The sequence below is a fragment of the Heliangelus exortis genome, chromosome 1 (assembly GCF_036169615.1).
Source record: "Heliangelus exortis chromosome 1, bHelExo1.hap1, whole genome shotgun sequence".
Classification (NCBI taxonomy): Eukaryota; Metazoa; Chordata; class Aves; order Apodiformes; family Trochilidae; genus Heliangelus; species Heliangelus exortis.
In genome coordinates this window covers 51,587,056-51,604,675 of record NC_092422.1, presented here as the reverse complement: position 1 = coordinate 51,604,675, position 17,620 = coordinate 51,587,056, and the positions used below count along the sequence as shown (strand labels likewise).

Sequence of the window (17,620 nt, the reverse complement as noted above, 5' to 3'; positions counted from 1 at the left end):
ACTACCGCCACAGTCACTAGACCATGGCACTGAGTGCCACATCGAGTCGCTTTTTAAATGTCTCCAGGGATGAAGAGTCAACCACCTCCCCAGGCAGCCCGTTCCAATGTCTGATCACCCTTTCCGTGAAAAAATTCTTTCTAATATCCAATCTCAGCTGTACTAGGACGAAAATAAAAATGCACTGACGGCCAGTATGCTTTGGAGACAAAGGATGAAAGTGGTAGAGAATATAAGGTACACAAGTCCTAGTTCAGCTTTGCTGGCCCACCCACTCTTATAGCCACCTTTACCAACAAAGTGTCTACATAAGGAAGATTGCTGATTAAATTATTGGACTTCAAACCTATGCCTTGCCTTATTCTACTAGGCTTCTGGTCATGATAAAGCTCAGGATTTTCAGCCCCTTCCCTTTAAAGTGCATGTGTGTGTGTCAGATATACACATATTTATTTGCAGCTGAATATATATATATATTTGTTTGCATATATATATGTTTGCAGTTGAATAGTTGGTCAGAAAGTATCAAGTCCTCTGACAGAACCCACCTGAGACCTGCAGAGAGAGTGTCTTCTCTGAAATCATCTGCTCTGCCAGCTCTGCTGTCTTCCTTTGCCAGCTCCCAGCATCAGCTGTCCTCATCTCAGCATTCAGGTGCAGTGAGCACACATACTCACACCCCACTTCTCCACTTCCCTCCAAGGACAGTGCTGAGCCTGCACACCCAGCAGCCCTGCCCTGCAGAGATCCTAATTAACCACATCTATTCCTACATGGCAGGAACTGAGCTGTGTTGCCCCCCCTCTTTAGCACCCTGAATGTTCTCTCTCGTGCCAGCTCAACTCCACAGCATCACACCAAGCTTCACAACACCAACACATGGCTGTGCTGGTTAAGCTGTGCCAGAGACAGGTGGCATGGGCAGGACATTAGAAGACTGTCACAGCATCAAAGCAAACTACCTGCCAGGGCTGGCTGGGCACTACATGCAGGAATGTGACACTCAGCAAGGTGCCCTTGAATTTAAAGGGCAGAGCTTATTCTAATTCAAATACTTGCACAGCTCACCCTCACTTCAGGTCCTCTTGCTTAAAAGTTTCCACGGCATAATGAAGTGTAGGTAGCAGTTTTTAATTATTTGATTTCTGATTACATATACTCAAGCTAGTAACTGAGCAGAGGTTGTCCAAGCTCCCAAACTCTGGAGAAGTCAAAAGGATTTTTCCTACTTCTGCACTAGACTTCATTAAAGGAATCTGACTTTAAGCAGCTCCAAATAAAGACATTTTTCTTGAAACATTATCCCCGGAGGCATATCGAGTTTCAGAACAGTACTCCTACACACCTGAGACTTTTAAAAGCAGGTTAATAGTAAAAATATCACATACCACATAATTAGTAAGGAAAGAGTATTTGAAAAAGTTCTAGATACTGATACTGATACTATCTCCTAGATACTAGCTGACTATTTATGCAGGTTTTAAACAACTGTGAAATATTAGTAATGAGAAATTTGTGCTGTTAGGAAAAAAAAAAAGTGCTGCTTCCCAACAGAACACAGGTGGAAAGCAAAACACAAGACCCATTATAAGAAATATGCCAAAGGCAGTGCAGGTTCAACAACAAGCATGGAGCTGTACTGGTATTTGCCCTTAGCAAATATTAGACTACACACATTCTGAGATTGCTGCTTTGTAACAAATCACTGTTTATAGTACACTACCCTACTCAGAGATACAGTTTTCATTAATTTTTGAAGTATTGCTTCTTTTAAGCAGCTGACACTGCTAAACAGATGAACTCCAGGCCAGATGTACCGTGTATTTTTAGGGTATTTAGTGACATAGGGTGTGTCCTGGCTGTACAAGCAAAGGAGATGGGAAAAAAACATTACCAGATGAAACATGGACTGTGAACTTCATTATAATTATTTTAAAGGAAAAAATCAGGAACTCATTTCTCAAACCATACCATATTCTAGCAAAACATCAAAAAGAAAGCAAAATGTGACAGTAATTAGGACATGTCAGGTATAGTTAACTAGGCTGCAGTCCTCCTGAGCTGCTCTATTTCCCATTTCTCCAGCTCTGCTGCACACAGCATTTATACTCACAGATTGAGGAGTGGGAGAAGGACAGCTATGCCATGATGCAGCTTCTGAGTAGCAAACATATGGTAAAACTGGAAACAATTGCAATAAGGTTCATTCAGGGCCATGGCAACTTTTAACCAATAGTCTATTCTTAAGCCTTCACAGATGTACAACACGATATGGGAATAAAAAAAAAGAAGCACAGTTTCATCAAGGTTGAGAATAGCAACCCAAAACTGCATGTGAACTCACCCAGAACAGCAAGCTGGTAAATTAACAGACTGACACACATTCACTGCTGCTTCACTGAACTGTGCAAGAAGCTTCAGTTCTTTCTTGTCCATAGGTTCAAATGATGAGAAGTTTGGAAGGACAAGGTGAACAGAAGCTCAAGCCTGCTCCTTACCTAAGTGAAGCAGACAGTGATGCTTCTACCCCTCTGTGTGCAGAACTTCTCCTCATCAGCTGGACAAATGTTACATTACACTGTAAGTGGACAGGCAAAACATGCTTTTCTGTACCATGACTAAACCACTGAAACAGAAAGATGCAGCATACTCCTGCAAAAGCAACAGCATGAAGACAATCCCTTCAGTGCTGCACTTCCAACGTTGTTGCAAGGTATTGAGTTCATTTCTTGTAAGGCTTCTCACCAGTTACTGAAGGCACCACGACAGACCATGTGCACCCTGCCTTAACCTCAGACCTGAAGTACATTAGCTTAGCTTTAACTACTTAAAAACAGCTTTAACACAACATAATGCAACTAAAATGATCTTTACTCCCTGAACTTCAGAATAGCAAAACAAAGACTTTTATTTCAGTAAAAGCTGCAGAGGTCAAAGTACTCACCCATCTGAGGGAAACCAATGCAAGACACTCCTCTCAAGCTGATAAAACATTACAGAAGAAAAAACCCAAAAATAGAGACAGGTGCTTCCTACAACAGAAACCAAAGCACCAGGGGAATGCAGCACAGCCTTTTGCAAACCACAGTTAGTGCAGCTTTTCACTGGGGTGCTGCTCAAGTCTGAAAGTTTACCACCCTGCAGCTGCAGCCAGGCTGAGCACCCAGACAAGAATTAGCACATCCTTGCTGATAGTGCAAACATGTCTTTTCAGCACACCACCACCAGACACAGCTGCCCCTGCAGGCTCAGGGGGAAGCCTTTCCCACCTGTCAGCAACAGAGTGGTTTGGCTGCCTCTGCTCCAGCAGGCAGACTGTGAAAAGCCTGAGTGAAAGCAGAATACAGACTGACAGGTATATTTTATGGCAAACCAGCTGGGTGGATAACGTGTCTGGACACTCAACTGGGCTGCCATTATCCCCCCTGTGTAAACTGCTAAATTAGAAATGTGACTTGATTCCAGCTGCCCTCACAAGGCATGACCTCCCCTGCAGGTCAAGACCTCAGCCACCCTCTTCAGATAAAAAGAGACAGCAATAAAACCTCACCCTTTTGACCTCCCTGAAGAAGACAAGCCAAGAGGCAGTTCACTGCATGGAGTGTTTCCAATCCTATCCTCAGCCTGTGCCTGGCTTCCACCCAAATCCAGAATTTCTTCTGTACTCCCTCTTCAGCTAAGGGGAGCACTGTCTACCATTCGCTTGCTTCTGTAAATTCAATGCTCAATTCAGATTGGAAGGGACCTCTGGACTCCTGTCTATTGATTTTCCAAAAATAAAGTACTCTTCCTTAGAAGAGTTCAAAAGCCTACCTACTCTCTTCTAGGAGCCACACACTCTTTTTAAACCTTTTAAAAACATATATGTCACTGAATTTCAATGATTTTCACAAAATTCAAGAACATTAGGAGTGATTCATCCTCATACTGGAGCACGTCCCAGAGTTGTTTTACTAATGATAAAGCCACTGACGAATTTTCAACATCAGTTAGTCCATTAAAGATTTTCATTAATCCTAAATACTAAGCACTGTTTAATACAATAATATGTCTATAGGATGGTCTGGGTAGGATTTGCAGCTCACTGCATTTAAGAGGACTTCGGAATGATCACAAAAATTAAGTATTGTGTTATTTCACCTAAACAGGAAAGACCAAGTATTTAAAGATAAATACTGAAAACTATACCCAGGTCTCTCCCTGTGACGACTTAACCCATCACACTGACTTACACAAAAACCTACAGACTACCACGAACCCAGTTGAACAGAGATGAATGATAAGACTCTAGCAGAGAGGGTATTTTGCACATAAGTTATCTTTAGCACTAAGTGAGGATCACCTACCTACGTAACTTTACAGTCAGTGAAGAAAGACATCACCAGAAACAAAGCTGATCCTAGGTATAGCAAAACTGCAGGCCTTTCTTGCTTCTGGTACCATGTTCACATCCTGGCAAATTCTTGACTGAAACATTGTCCCCTTCCTCAGCACATACCTCTCTTTGCTTCACTTAGGTCGTGGGGAGTAGGGAGTGGAATTGAGGCCAAAAGAGGTAACAAACGCTCCATAGTGTCCCGAAGACTGACACTGGGAGACCTGGAGTTAGCAAGTGCTCTACAGAGATTTTGGAATGATCTTCCCTCAACAGCTCTTTCAAAGGTTGGATCTTTTTTTGAGTTGACAATTTGAAGATGTAGCAAATTAATCTTTTTTACCTATCAGCCTTTGTGAATACACCCATCCCACCAAAGATGTCTGTTGCAGTGACGCAGTTCAGAGATATTACTCCATTTTAATAAAGACTAAAAGTAAAACTTCCCTTCATGCAGTATTTTTGTGCAAAACTCTTAAATAGACATGCTACTATTTTAGACTGCAAATAAAATATAGAAGCATTGCTGTTACTTTAGTAAAATATGGTAAGTTTAAATTAAGCCATGTATTCAAGTCCATCAAACTTCTCATTTCAAATGAGGAGTTTCTGTCACTTTCAGACTGACTACTATCCAAAGTAATATAAAATAAATCACCACAAAAAAACAGACAGCACTCTATTGAAATGCATTTACATTGTGCTTATTAGAAACTTCTGCATACCTAAGATACATATTATTGCAGATAGTTTTGCATGCAAACATCAACCAAAACCACACTTTCATTATACCACAAACATTTTAAAATGTATTTTAAAAAGATACCTAGTACAACAGACCAGTTTGACCACACTGGAAATACTATAAAAGTCTGCATGTTCACAGGTACTAGAAATACAAGTTCACAGACATCACATGTATATGAAATATTAGCAAGATACAGCTAAGTATGACCAACAAAAGCTCAGAACTCGATAGACTGCGTCATCGTTTCCTGAGAGGAGGTATTTCAGCTAAGTGAAACTGAGCAAAGAGGAAGTCTAAACCTTCTACAGATTTGGAGCTATGAAAGAAGCACCTCTGAAGAAACTTCATAGTGCTGGAAAGGTAAGTAACAATCCATTATGCTACACTAACAAAGTAACTTGGGTGTTTACCTGTGCTGCTAAGATGGGCTTCTTTCTCCAGCAGCTGAACACAGCCATTTATTCTAGAACTAATGAAAAGAAATTTAAGTTTTTCATCACACTTTCAAGATACTAGGAATAAGCAAGTAGGGCAAAATCATCCACCCAGAGTCACCCAAAGATCTACTTGGGCTAACCTGGGAGATACCAACCTGAACTCCATGCAGACAATACAGATTAAATATCAGTTTGTGTATAAATGCAGATACCCAACTACATGTTATTAAAACTTCGTTGTTTCTTACCTAAATAAATATTAAATTTTAGATTCTTAAAACTTAAACTTAGGGAAAAAACTTAAATTTAGGAAAAAAATTAGGGGTGGTGGTGTTAAGAAGTATTTGGACAATTTTATATAACAGTAATGAAAGTGGGACAGTAATATTTCAACTCTGCTACAAGCATCTACTACAAAAACCTTCTCTCAAGCATATGCCATTTACATTAAGGTCTGCTATCACTCTGGTTTATTTACTTTTAGTGTTCTTCTCACAATTAAGTAGTTTAGAATAATTCATAAAGATGCCCTCCAGACCTTTTTTGTCAGCATTATATTTTTTTCCATAAAAACATAAATTCTGTTACATGCTCTAACAACCTCATTTGATCAGAAAACATACCTTTTTGTTTTGTACAGCTAAAAAAATATGTTTTGATTGTAAGAAAATCAGAAGCCCAAACTTTGTATTTCTACACTTTGAAAATAACCTGAAGAAGGATTTAATAGGTCATACTCCAGTTAGTTACTCCATAGATACTCTTCTCAAATGCAGCTGACATTTGCCAGCACTGAGGCAGAATGCTAGATTAACACTGGTTCAATCCACCATGTACTCCCACACCACTAAAAAAAAGTACCTGGTAACATGACAGCGAAAGCAGAAAGCATAGAGCAGACAAGCCATAAGAATAAGCTTTATTTTTAATACTTTCTCCCTTTTTAGAGATAAAACACAGAAACCATGCATTCTTCTGCTCCCAAAACCACTCCTGGTGTCTGAGACTGTATGTTACTTTGCTGTCTGGCACAAGTAAGATGATCAGACAAACAACAAACTTTTTCCTTCTCCTCCTCTTCACAAACCTTCCCCAGGGCTGTGTGAAAGGCTAAACAAGAGGAAATTGCCCATGAAAAGTCATGAAACTGTGACCACAGCACCAGCCAGGAAAGTGAGGGGGTGCCTTTGACCAAAGCACTACTGCAAGTGTCAGGCAAGATCTGCCATCTGCAAATGGCTCCAGAGGAAACCAAAGGATAATCTCTTTCCACTTGCATCACCTGAGTCTGCATAATGACATTTCAAATGTCTAGCTCCTATTACCAACAAGTTGAGAGAAACAATACAACCATGGTCTGGAGCAGCTGGCTACCAGCTGGCAACTTCCCCCCCCAGAAAATACTGTTCACATGGGTCCTAGTGCAAAACTGCACTGCTCCCTTTATTTTTTAAATAGGAAGTCTACCAAGCTATCAATCTCATTCATAGGTTGGACATTCATTTAGGTTGGACATTAGAAAGAATTTCTTTACTGAGAGGGTGATCAAGCATTGGAATGGGCTGCCCAGGAAGTGGTGGATTCTCCATCCCTGGAGATATTTAAAAAGAGACTGGATGTGGCACTCAGTGCCATGGGCTGGTAACTGCAGTGGTAGTGGATCAAGGGTTGGACTTGATGATCTCTGAGGTCCCTTCCAACCCGGCCAGTTCTATGATTCTGTGATTCTATGATATGCCAGGTAGATGTTTCTGATGCTCTGAGATTAAATACTGCAAAACAAGTTACGTATTGAGACAGCTTTTTAGTGTCTTTTATGAACAACAGCATTCACCCATTCCTCTGGGAGCTAAGTAGCTCCTACACAGTTAAAATGCAAAGTCAGCGCTTGACTTTGCATATCCAAATGTCACTACATGCCACCCTCCCTTATTTCTTTCCATAATTTGTTTTAATCATTAATTTTTCAACTGGGAAAACCTGAAGAAATATTTTCATCAGAAAATCATAGAACAGTTTGGGTTAGAAGGAACCCTGAAAAGTCATATAGTCCAACCCCATGCAGTGAGCAGGGACATCCTCAACTAGATTAGGTTGCTCAGAGTCCATCCAACCTGACCTTGAGTGTTTCCAGGGATGGGGCTTCTGTCACCTCTCTGGGCAACCTGTGCTAGATTTCAAAAACTCAAATGGTTTCACCACCCTCATTGTAAAAGGTTTCTTTCTTATATCTACTATATATACACCCTCTTTTAGTTTAAAAATATTAACCCTTGTTCTACTGCAACAGACCCTATTAAAATCCATGTCCCCGTTTTTCTTACAAGCCTTTAGGTACTGAAGTGCTGCTATAAGGTCTCTCCAAAGCCTTCTCTTCTCCAGGCTGAACAACCCCAACTCTCTCAGCCTGTCTTCACAGAAGAGCTGTTCCAGCCCTCTGATCATTTTTGTGTCCTCCTCTGGACTTGGTCCAAGAGCTTCCTGTCCTTCTTGTATTGGGGACTCCAGAACTGGACAGAGCACTTCAGGTGGGGTCTCACAAGAGCAGAGTAGAGGGGCAGAATCACCTCCCTCAACCTGCTGGCCACACTTCTTTTGATCCAGGATAGAGTTGGCCCTCTGGGCTGGGAGGTCACATTGTCAGCTCACACCCAGCTTTTCATCTACCAAAATAACTCTCTTACCCCAATTACACCTGTTTCAATTTAGCTATTAGTGACTGAAGCACACTCAAAGTAGTTGCTCAATCTTGACTTTTTGATTCCCTATGTAAGAAATGTTTTAAGTAACTAAAATTGTTTAATTTAAACTAGCTTATAAATACTATTTATCACAAGTCTGGCAGTACAGGTATTTCCTTCAGGGCACACTCATGTAGTGAATAAAAAACAACAAAGCTGCCACATTTTCACAGCTAAGTAATACAGTCTCATCACTTAACCCCGTCCTACAAGAATCTTGTTTCTTTTTTAAAAACATTTTTACTTTACTAACAAGAACTTTTCATATTTTATTTTTTAGGGTACTTATGGAGCGCAACAACTGTTGCTAAATTCAATAAAAATATGATGCCTGAAAATCACCACCCTGAAGAATACAGAATTGCATCACTGGTCTTCTACAGCTTTGTATTGACAGTGGGATTGTTGGTGAATGCCACTGCACTATGGGTTTTCTGCTGCACTACCAAGAAGAGAACAACTATAACAGTATATATGATGAATGTGGCATTACTTGACATAATTTTTATCTTTTCCCTGCCTTTCCGGATAATCTACTATGGGAAAGAAATGTGGCCTTTTGGAGATACATTCTGTCGGATTATCAGTGCTTTCACTATATTTTATCCAGCCATTGCTCTCTGGTTGCTCACTTTTATAAGCGCAGACAGATTTATGGCTATTGTCCAGCCCAAACATGTCAAAGAACTAAAAAATACAAAAAAAGCTGTGCTGGCTTGCACTGGAATCTGGATAATGACCCTTGCAACAACCTCCCCATTGCTGTTTTTACAATCTGATCCAGACAAAGCCCTGAATTTCACCACGTGCATGAAAATGCTTGATATCATCCATTTAAAAGAAGTAAATACGTTGAACTTTTCTCGCTTGATTTTTTTCTTTTTGATTCCCTTGTTTATCATGATGGGGTGCTACCTCGTCATTATTTACAACTTTATCCATGGCAAAACTTCCAAACTGAAGCCTAAGGCCAAGGAGAGGTCTATAAGAATTATAGTCACTCTGATTGCTCAAGTACTCATCTGCTTTGTACCCTTCCATACTTGCTTCGCCTTCCTGATGTTGCAGGATGGAAATACAACTTACAGTCCCTGGGCAGCCTTCACCACCTTTCTCATGAATCTGAGTACATGCTTGGATGTTATACTCTACTATATTGTTTCTAAACAATTTCAGGCAAGAGTCATCAGTGTAATCCTCTATCGCAACTACCTTCGAAGCGTGCGCAGGAAAAGCTTTCGAACTGGAAGTGTAAGGTCACTCAGTAATATGAACAGTGAAATGATATAAAAAGAGAAAACTATGTCAGGAAACTTCTGCAGTGTAAACCAGTGATTTTTTTACTACATTCTGGCATTAGTACTACACTGAGGAATGTTGCATAGCCAGAAGTATCAGATACATTTGTTGCACTGTAAATACGAGAAAAGCAGAATAACTGCACCCCTTTATACTTGCTCAACAGCTTTTGTAAATCTTAAATGAACTAAAATCTAGAATCAGTGTCAAAAGTTTCAATGCTTTTGTCATCTCAAAAGATTTTGAGTATTGCTACACATGAAAAAGTGACTATCAGTATAATAAAGTAGACAACACTGAAGAACTATGATGCAATGTATATATTAATCTTTCATGTTTGCACTGCTAAATGCTCCTGAAACTACTGTATACCCCTAAATTCCAAAAATCCCTATATTCTAAAATTACCTTCATTCTCTCAGGATCAATATATTAGCATGAGCTAAAGAGAAAGCATTTGTAGGTAATATTTACGTTTCATCCACCTAAAAATTTCTCTGATGTGGATTTCTTGATAGCTGACAGCATTCTGTTGTCGTTGACAAAAATAGCATCAAAGGGTATAACAGTCAAACTGTTCATTAGTTCCCTGTGGATGTGATGTGCACGTTTACTACACTCTGCTCTTGCACAACATATTGTTTTACACAGATTAAAATACTGAATTTGTCCAAACACACGAGCAGCCTAGGTTCCAGCCACAAACTTCGAGGTAGCAAAAATTATGAAGAGCTGCAGTGCTACTCAAACTTTTAACTCCTTTTGAATATTCACACACTACAAAAAATAAATATAACACCAAAGAAATGGTTTTTCTTCCTTATTCAGTCAGCCTTCAGCTACTTTCAAGAGCCTCACTCAGAAGCATAATATGGTGGTCAATATTAAAAATCTTGCTCTAAGAACTTCTATTACTAATTCAGGAGTAGTAGTAAACTTGTAGAAGTAGAAGTAATAAACTTGGAAGTCTATTCCTCAGAGGCAGCAAGACAAGCAAGACCTGTAAGTCTTCATGAGGCTGAGCTCACTTGTTTCTTCATGAGGCTGAGCTCACTTGTTAGAAGCATAACCACAAAGGCTCTGCAAGCTCCATGGTTCTACTGTAACATGTACATCTCTTATTAAGTGCAGAAATCTAAAGGATAAGTTATGTGAAAACAAACCACTGAATACCTTAAAGCTTCAAGAGCTTCAAATGCAAGCAGTAAATGGAGTAACGTGCTCCAGTACCCCATTTTTTAAATAAAAGCACATGAAAAAACAGTATGAAAAGCATACAGATGCATATGTATTTAAAAGTGAAAATGAAGATATGAACTACAATTGTCCTGTCTTTGTGATTTAAGAGAGAAAACAGCTCCAACCTGATTTCAGTTTCTGTGTTTACTGAATTGAACAAACCTAAATATGGCAATAATTTGTGCACTGCAAACCATGTTTCAACCATGCTGACAGAGGAAAAGGGACTAAAAGATGTGAAGTAATCATTATATTGATAAAGTATAAATTAATTAACCATATATCATAACTAGAAAATGAATGTTTCAAAATACAATAGTTGTGATAACCTTCACACTAGTTCAAAAGATGATTAATTCTAGTCGGAGGATTATATGAAGAAAGTTCTTTTGAAATGACATCTACTTACAAACCAGAAGGTAAGCTGTTGATGGTGATGCCAAATATATACTGAGTGATTTCTACAAGGAGAAGATCAAACAAAGCTGAGAGTATCCAAGCACCCAATAAAAAGGACTGGAAAGAAAAAAAATTAATTATAACGAATTTAATAGTTAAAAAATAAACTGTCAGTGTGTCTTTAAATAAAAGGAAAAAAAATTACAACAAAAAACCTCTCTACAGTAGTTCAATTAAGACAAACAAAATCTTGAGCACAACATAATGTCAGATCTACATGTTTAAACACTGAAGAATGAAGAGTTAATTTGTCACCAAAATTGATGACAAAATTGATGACTTTGACTCACATAGTTGCAAACTTTAATTAGAATAATCCAACGATTGAAAGACATTATCAATTTAAAATTAGATTTATGAAAACCAAATTCCAAATTCTCTTAAAAACCTGCTAACAAATATTTCTATACAAAAATGTTAGTAATAGAACTGCAATATTAATCCAAACCTACATGATACTAAACAGCATGGAAAACCTTCTGACTGAAAATAAGTAACTGGAACTTACTGAAAATTTTCTGCTGCCATATCTTCTTTCAAATATTCTAAAGTTGTAAATTAGTAGACTGCTGCAGAATGTATCTTTCAGATCAAGACATATTGTTCTTCCACATACAAGTCTCCAAATCTAGAAGGTTAAAGATTAACATATTAATCCCCTCTTCCTTTAAGGAAATTTATTACAAAATTTGTGTTCAGAATGAGTGTAATACCCAAGTCAGGTAATGTAATGCAGTAAATTTAAGGAGGGAAATAAAGACAGTATAATGTTGTAGAGTTCAAGAAGGCTGTTTAAAACAAAACATTTTCAAGGAAAAGATCTACCTGTTAAAATTAATCTAGAATTGAAATGAAGTCAAATCCACAACTTCTAGTTGGATGCTCCTAGTTGGTAGTTACAAATAAAACGGAAATCACAACACCAGTAAATTGTAAAATTACAGGAAAAAAAAAATTAAGTGATCCCCAGATAGCAACTAGTCCAGTCTACTATATTGAACTTCTTCAAGGACAGAGATTCTGTAACCTCTCAGGGCAACCTGTGCCAGTGTTTGGCCATCTCCATGGTTTAAGAAACAAAATTAAATTCCTATATCTAGGCAGAATTATCCATGTTCCATCTTGTGTCTACTACCTCTTGCACTACCTCAGTACACTTCCAAGCAGTGCTGGGCTCCAGCTTCTCCATAACTTCTGATCAGGTACTTGCAGGGAACACCAAGGTGTCTCTTCTTTGCCTGCTCTTCTTGAGGCTGAGCAGACCCAGTTCTCTCCTTTTATGTCACATGCTGCAGCGTGTTCCTTTCTTGTACTGAGGGTCCCAGAACTGGGCACATGTGTGCCCCACTAATGACTGGCCTCCAGCTGGACTTTGAGCCTGCAATCCCAATGCTATCCCTTGTCAGTTCAGCCAGGTTTCAATCCACTTCACTGCCCACTTGTCTGTACTACATCAGTTTGTCTAAGGATGTTGTGGGAGACAGTGAAAAAAAACTCCCCTCACCCACCAAGACAGTCATCTACCTCATCATAGAAGGCTATCTGGTTAGTCAAGATTTACATTTCATAAATCTGTGCTGACTACTCTCAGTCACTTTACTGTTCTTTGTATATATAAGAATTATTTCTAGAAGGACTCATTTCATCACCTTCACAGAGATCAAGATGCTGCTGACTGGTCTGTAGTTCCCCAGTCTCCTTTTCTTGCCTTTTCTGAAACCCCCCTTAATTGCAATGAACTTTCAGAGTGGCCTCACCATGACCAGAGCCAACTTCTTCAAAGCTTGTGGGTATATACCATGAAGTCTCATGGACTTGTGTGTGACCAGTTAGTTTAAATGTTCCCAACCTTGATCCTCCTTCACTGAGTTTAAGCCTTCATTGTCTCCAATTTTTATACTAATTTCAGTAGCCCAGGACTGCTGAAAACAAGTCTAACTAGTAAAAAAGTGAGACAATGCAAGCACTGGATACCTCAGCCTTTTCTGTGTCTTCTGCTTCCAGGTCCCCATTCCCATACAGCAACACACTTTCCTTACTCTTCCTTTTGATGATACCCTCGTAGAAGCCCTTCTTGTTGCTGTTCATGTCCTTTTTCAGATTCAACTACAGGCAGGCTTCGGCTTTCCTAATCCATTCCTTCATGTCCAGACAGAATCTTCATATTCCTTCCAGGTCACCTGATCTGCTTCCACCTCTTGTGTATACCATTCTTATGTTTGAGTTTAGTCAGGAGCAACTTTTCATCCATGCAGGCCTCCTGACACCTTATATTAACTTCAGCTTGGAGGACATGGTCTTTGAAAACCAACCAGATCTGCTGGAACACTCTTTTTTCAGGAAGCATATTACATAGGAGCCTTTCAAGCTGATCCCTGAACAAGCTAAAGTCTGCTCTCCTTAAGTCCGGGGTTGCTACCCTGCAGTTCGCCTTCCCTCACCATCTTGTGGTCACTGCAACAAAGGCTACCCCTGATCTTCACATGTCCAACCATTTTTTCCTTGTTTGTAAGTATATAAGGTCCAGAAATAACATCTTCCCTGCTATTAATGCACTCTAGAAACCTCTTGGACTGCTTGTTGCCCTCCCAGCACATATGAGGATGGTTAAAATTTTTCATGAAGGCCAGGGCCTGAAATTTAGTGGCTTCTTCAAGGTGTCTGAAGAAGGCCCTCATCTTCTTCATGATCAGGTAGCCTTTAGCAAACATGACCACCATCAAAGCTGACTGTGCTGCTCTGCCCTCTAATCCTGACCCAAGACAAAGCTCTGTGCAGTTCTGATGCTCTTTCACATAAAGAACAATTCTTCTCCTTGCCTGCCCTTCTTAAAGAGCTTATATCTGCTTGTTGCAGCGCCCCTATCATGTGTGCTAGCCCACCACATCTCCATGAACCCCAAAGAGACTGTAGCCCTGTAATGGCATATGACCTTTAATTCCCCTGATTTGTTCCCTATGTAGTATGCACTTGTGTACAAACACTTCAGAAAGGCACTTAGGCACTGATTTCCCAGAAGACATATGGAAGTGTTCCATGTAATGCTGTCACATGTGCACTTCCTTATTTATGTACATACACTAGAAGTGGGTCATTGTCAGCCCTGTTCTGTTAATTAAAAGATCCTTTCTGTGTGTATGGTTGGGTGAAGTGATCCCTAACTGTATAACTCTTCACTCTCAGAGACTCTCAGTAACTCTGCTAGGAGGCTTAGGGCCCTTGGAGGCCTGAAGGCAATAAATATTAGTAGAAACTAATAAATAAATCTGCCTAAATGCCTCAGCCTTGTATCCCACCTCTCCTGCCACAATGAGTACTGCAACTACACTCTCCTTAACCCTTTCTATTGATGCAGATGTACTTACAGAAACCTTCCTTACTTCCCTTCATCTATCTCCCTCATCTCCCAGCTCAGCTTTGACTCTCACAACTCCCTTTCCTAAGTCACAACCTGCTGGGAACTCTCCCCTCTGTGGAAGTCCAGGTGCTAACACACTACCGAGAAGAAACAAGAGGGACTTCATCATTCTACTTGTTCCAAGTCAAAAAGCCCAGTGCTAAAACTAGTGAGCAGCTTCAGTACCACCCCTCCTGAAGTCCAAATTCACAAGGCTCTGACCTTGCAGCTGAACATTTCATGACACACATTAACTGAACAGCCCTCACATAGAATATGTAAAACTTCTAAGTCTAATTGCTCTTCACTTTACAAGATCTTAATTTTATTCACAATTTCTTCAGTGCTCTTGAGAATCTCTCCTTTGTGGAGATAAAGACCTTTTAGTTTTGGACAGTACATATTTTGCTCTCCAAAACAATTGCATCTTCGACTGCACACTTTATTTCCTATGCTCTCCACCAGCTTTAACAAGTGTTAATATCCAAAATGTCTGTTCAGCCCCTGGAAAAATTCTATTCCATTAAATTCATTCCTAAAAATTTTCTCAAGTGTTCTCATTTGAATATTAGCATCAGACTAGAGTTAAATGATCTACTCTCTCTGGTCTCAAAGGTATACAAGTATATAGCTTACTCGAAAGGTTATGACAATAAATGAAAAAGCAATTTCAGGAAAGAAAAAAAACCCAAACCTAACAATTCTGCAAAGCATTAGAATAGAAATATCATAGCTTCTACAGATACTTGCAAATGTTTATGCCTAGACACAGTAAAACTGGTTTCTTTGAATAAAACACAGCTACTGCTGTTTTTCAGTAGATCAAACAACTGGGAAGAGATGACTCTTCTGCAGACAAACTGTAGAGCAAATACACAAGCAAAGAAACCCCAAACCCACAAATGTAGAACAAAACTAACAAGATACAATAACTAAAAGATAAAGTATCTTAGTTTGAAGTAGGAATAAGTAGGGAACGTCTAGTAAGGTAAAACAATTAAACAAAATAATTAAACAATGCAGCAGATTAGTGAAGAGCATGACAAATTCTCCCACCACTTGGAATCTTCAAATTAGATGCAACAGTTCTATTTTAACATCTAAATTTCAGTTTCTCACAACTAATTAAAGCAGAAGTTGCAGAGTGTAAGTTATCACCTCTGTTATTAAAATAAATTATATAATCAAGAGTAGCTGATCACAATAGCACTCTTCAGGCTCAAAAACTAAGTACAATAAGATACTGACGTGCACATCAAAATACTTCTTTTATTACACAGGTAACACAGCAGGGCTCCAGATGCCACTCTCATGAAGAAAAATTATACAAGTCATTTCTAGACAAAAGAAAGAAGTGAAATGCTGTGATGATAGTTTCAGATCATTTTTTCTCACTTATATCAAAAAGTGGCCTACTAGGGTAACATAAAAAAAAAAAAAGCTATGAATAAACTGGTCTGCAACAGTGAACAAAGGGAAAGAACCAGAGGTGAAACAGACTGGGGAAAGTGCACAGATTAGCAGGCTCACAAAATGAACTCTTACCTGAAAATCCTCTTTTATAGCTTGTAGGTTATAAGCAAAGAACTTCTGGTAATGTTGGAAGAGCAGAGTCAGTAGAATTGAGATGGCACTTGGGACTAATAACAGACTCTTTGACAAAGGTGCTTTATCTTAAAGACAAAATTCCAAACAAAGAAAAAGTCATTTTAGAGAAAAATCTTTCATATTTGAAAGGTGAAATGAAAACATAATTGCAGTGGCACTTGACATTTTATCTCAACAGCTCCCAAGTTCTTAGCAACTTGCAAATAGATAGGAAAACTACACCAACCAAAGGAAGTCTTCAGTGATATTAAAGACAGTTAATTATTAATCATTTTGTTTTCAATGTTCTTTCATGAAATTATTTCTTTGGCTATAATTAAAACCAAGTGTTTTGCACCTATGGAGGTCATGCCCTCCTACGTAGTTCTCCCAAGGCTTAACCATGTTTCAGGAAATAAAACATTCACCTTTTACTGTCAGCAAAACAGACATGCAAATCTCATCAAAACAAATGCCTTTGCTTCCTTTGCATTAGAGATTAAAATTAGCTTTTATTCTAGAATCTGTGAAGCAGGAACCACCTGAATAAATGTCAAGAATGAACTGCCTTTGTGTTTACAACACTTGGATCTGCCATTCAAGGAAATATATCTAAGTTCATTTACCTGACAATTATCTTCCTTCCATCAAAGTCATTAAAATTATTAATAATGAATTTAATATAATGAGGACTTATGTAAAAACAGAACTTCTTTCCCCCTAGTGGTCATTCTTTCAGAAAGGACACTCAGAAGTAAGCAAGCAGAGAATATCTGCAATACTCCTTTACTAAAAACTGTTAAGTGGAACATCCAGCAGAAGTATACCCAGCTGTATATATATATACATGTATATATATATCCTAAGCTGTTTATTTAGTTCACACAATAAAACACAAACTCTTGCCCAGCAATTCAAGCCAATACAGAAACTCTGAAATACTATTTATTCTATGCCTTTTCCCCTTTCAAACACACAGCTTTAATCACATTTACTTCTTTCACAAACTTCCCAGTTAAAGCACCAAACCTACTGATACTCAGACAACTGCTTTTTCACAGGGTATTACAAAATCTGTAGCTCTGTTGGCATTGTTCTTAGCTAATAAAAGCAGCAATAAGACTACTTTAAAAGTACTAATGAGGATGAAAGAGCAGGAGCACAAGACCAAAACTACATGAAAAAAGTGTAATTAAGGGAACATTTAGTACCTATCTAGATAAACTGATTGCCATGAATGATTCTGTCAACATCTGCTGCAGAACTTGAAGAGCGAATGGCTAGAAAAAGAAGTTGGTAAGGTGCACCAAAGCCAAGATTTTAATCATGGCACAATCC

General features: G+C 38.9%; 2 protein-coding genes across 2 annotated transcripts in view; one reads left to right on the top strand and one right to left on the bottom strand.

The window, feature by feature from the left end:
• The window catches only part of UBAC2 (UBA domain containing 2), a 94,081-nt gene that overhangs the window by 67,542 nt on the left and 8,919 nt on the right, over positions 1 to 17,620 (bottom strand). Inside the window, exons 2-4 of the mRNA XM_071742470.1 lie at positions 16,241 to 16,368; positions 11,807 to 11,926; positions 11,249 to 11,355 (exon numbers count right to left, since the gene is read on the bottom strand). Coding sequence (XP_071598571.1) covers positions 11,249 to 11,355; positions 11,807 to 11,926; positions 16,241 to 16,368 — 355 coding nt within the window. The remainder of the gene's footprint in view (positions 1 to 11,248; positions 11,356 to 11,806; positions 11,927 to 16,240; positions 16,369 to 17,620) is intronic.
• GPR18 (G protein-coupled receptor 18) lies at positions 8,595 to 10,615 on the top strand. Its single transcript, XM_071742474.1, has one exon. The coding sequence runs from the start codon at positions 8,626 to 8,628 to the stop codon at positions 9,589 to 9,591; it is 966 nt and encodes a 321-aa protein (XP_071598575.1). The 5' UTR covers positions 8,595 to 8,625; the 3' UTR covers positions 9,592 to 10,615.

What these genes read in the sequence shown, in the direction of transcription:
- GPR18 (XM_071742474.1), top strand. Translation starts at nt 8,626, where the DNA reads ATGATGCCTGAAAATCACCACCCTGAAGAATACAGAATTGCATCACTG.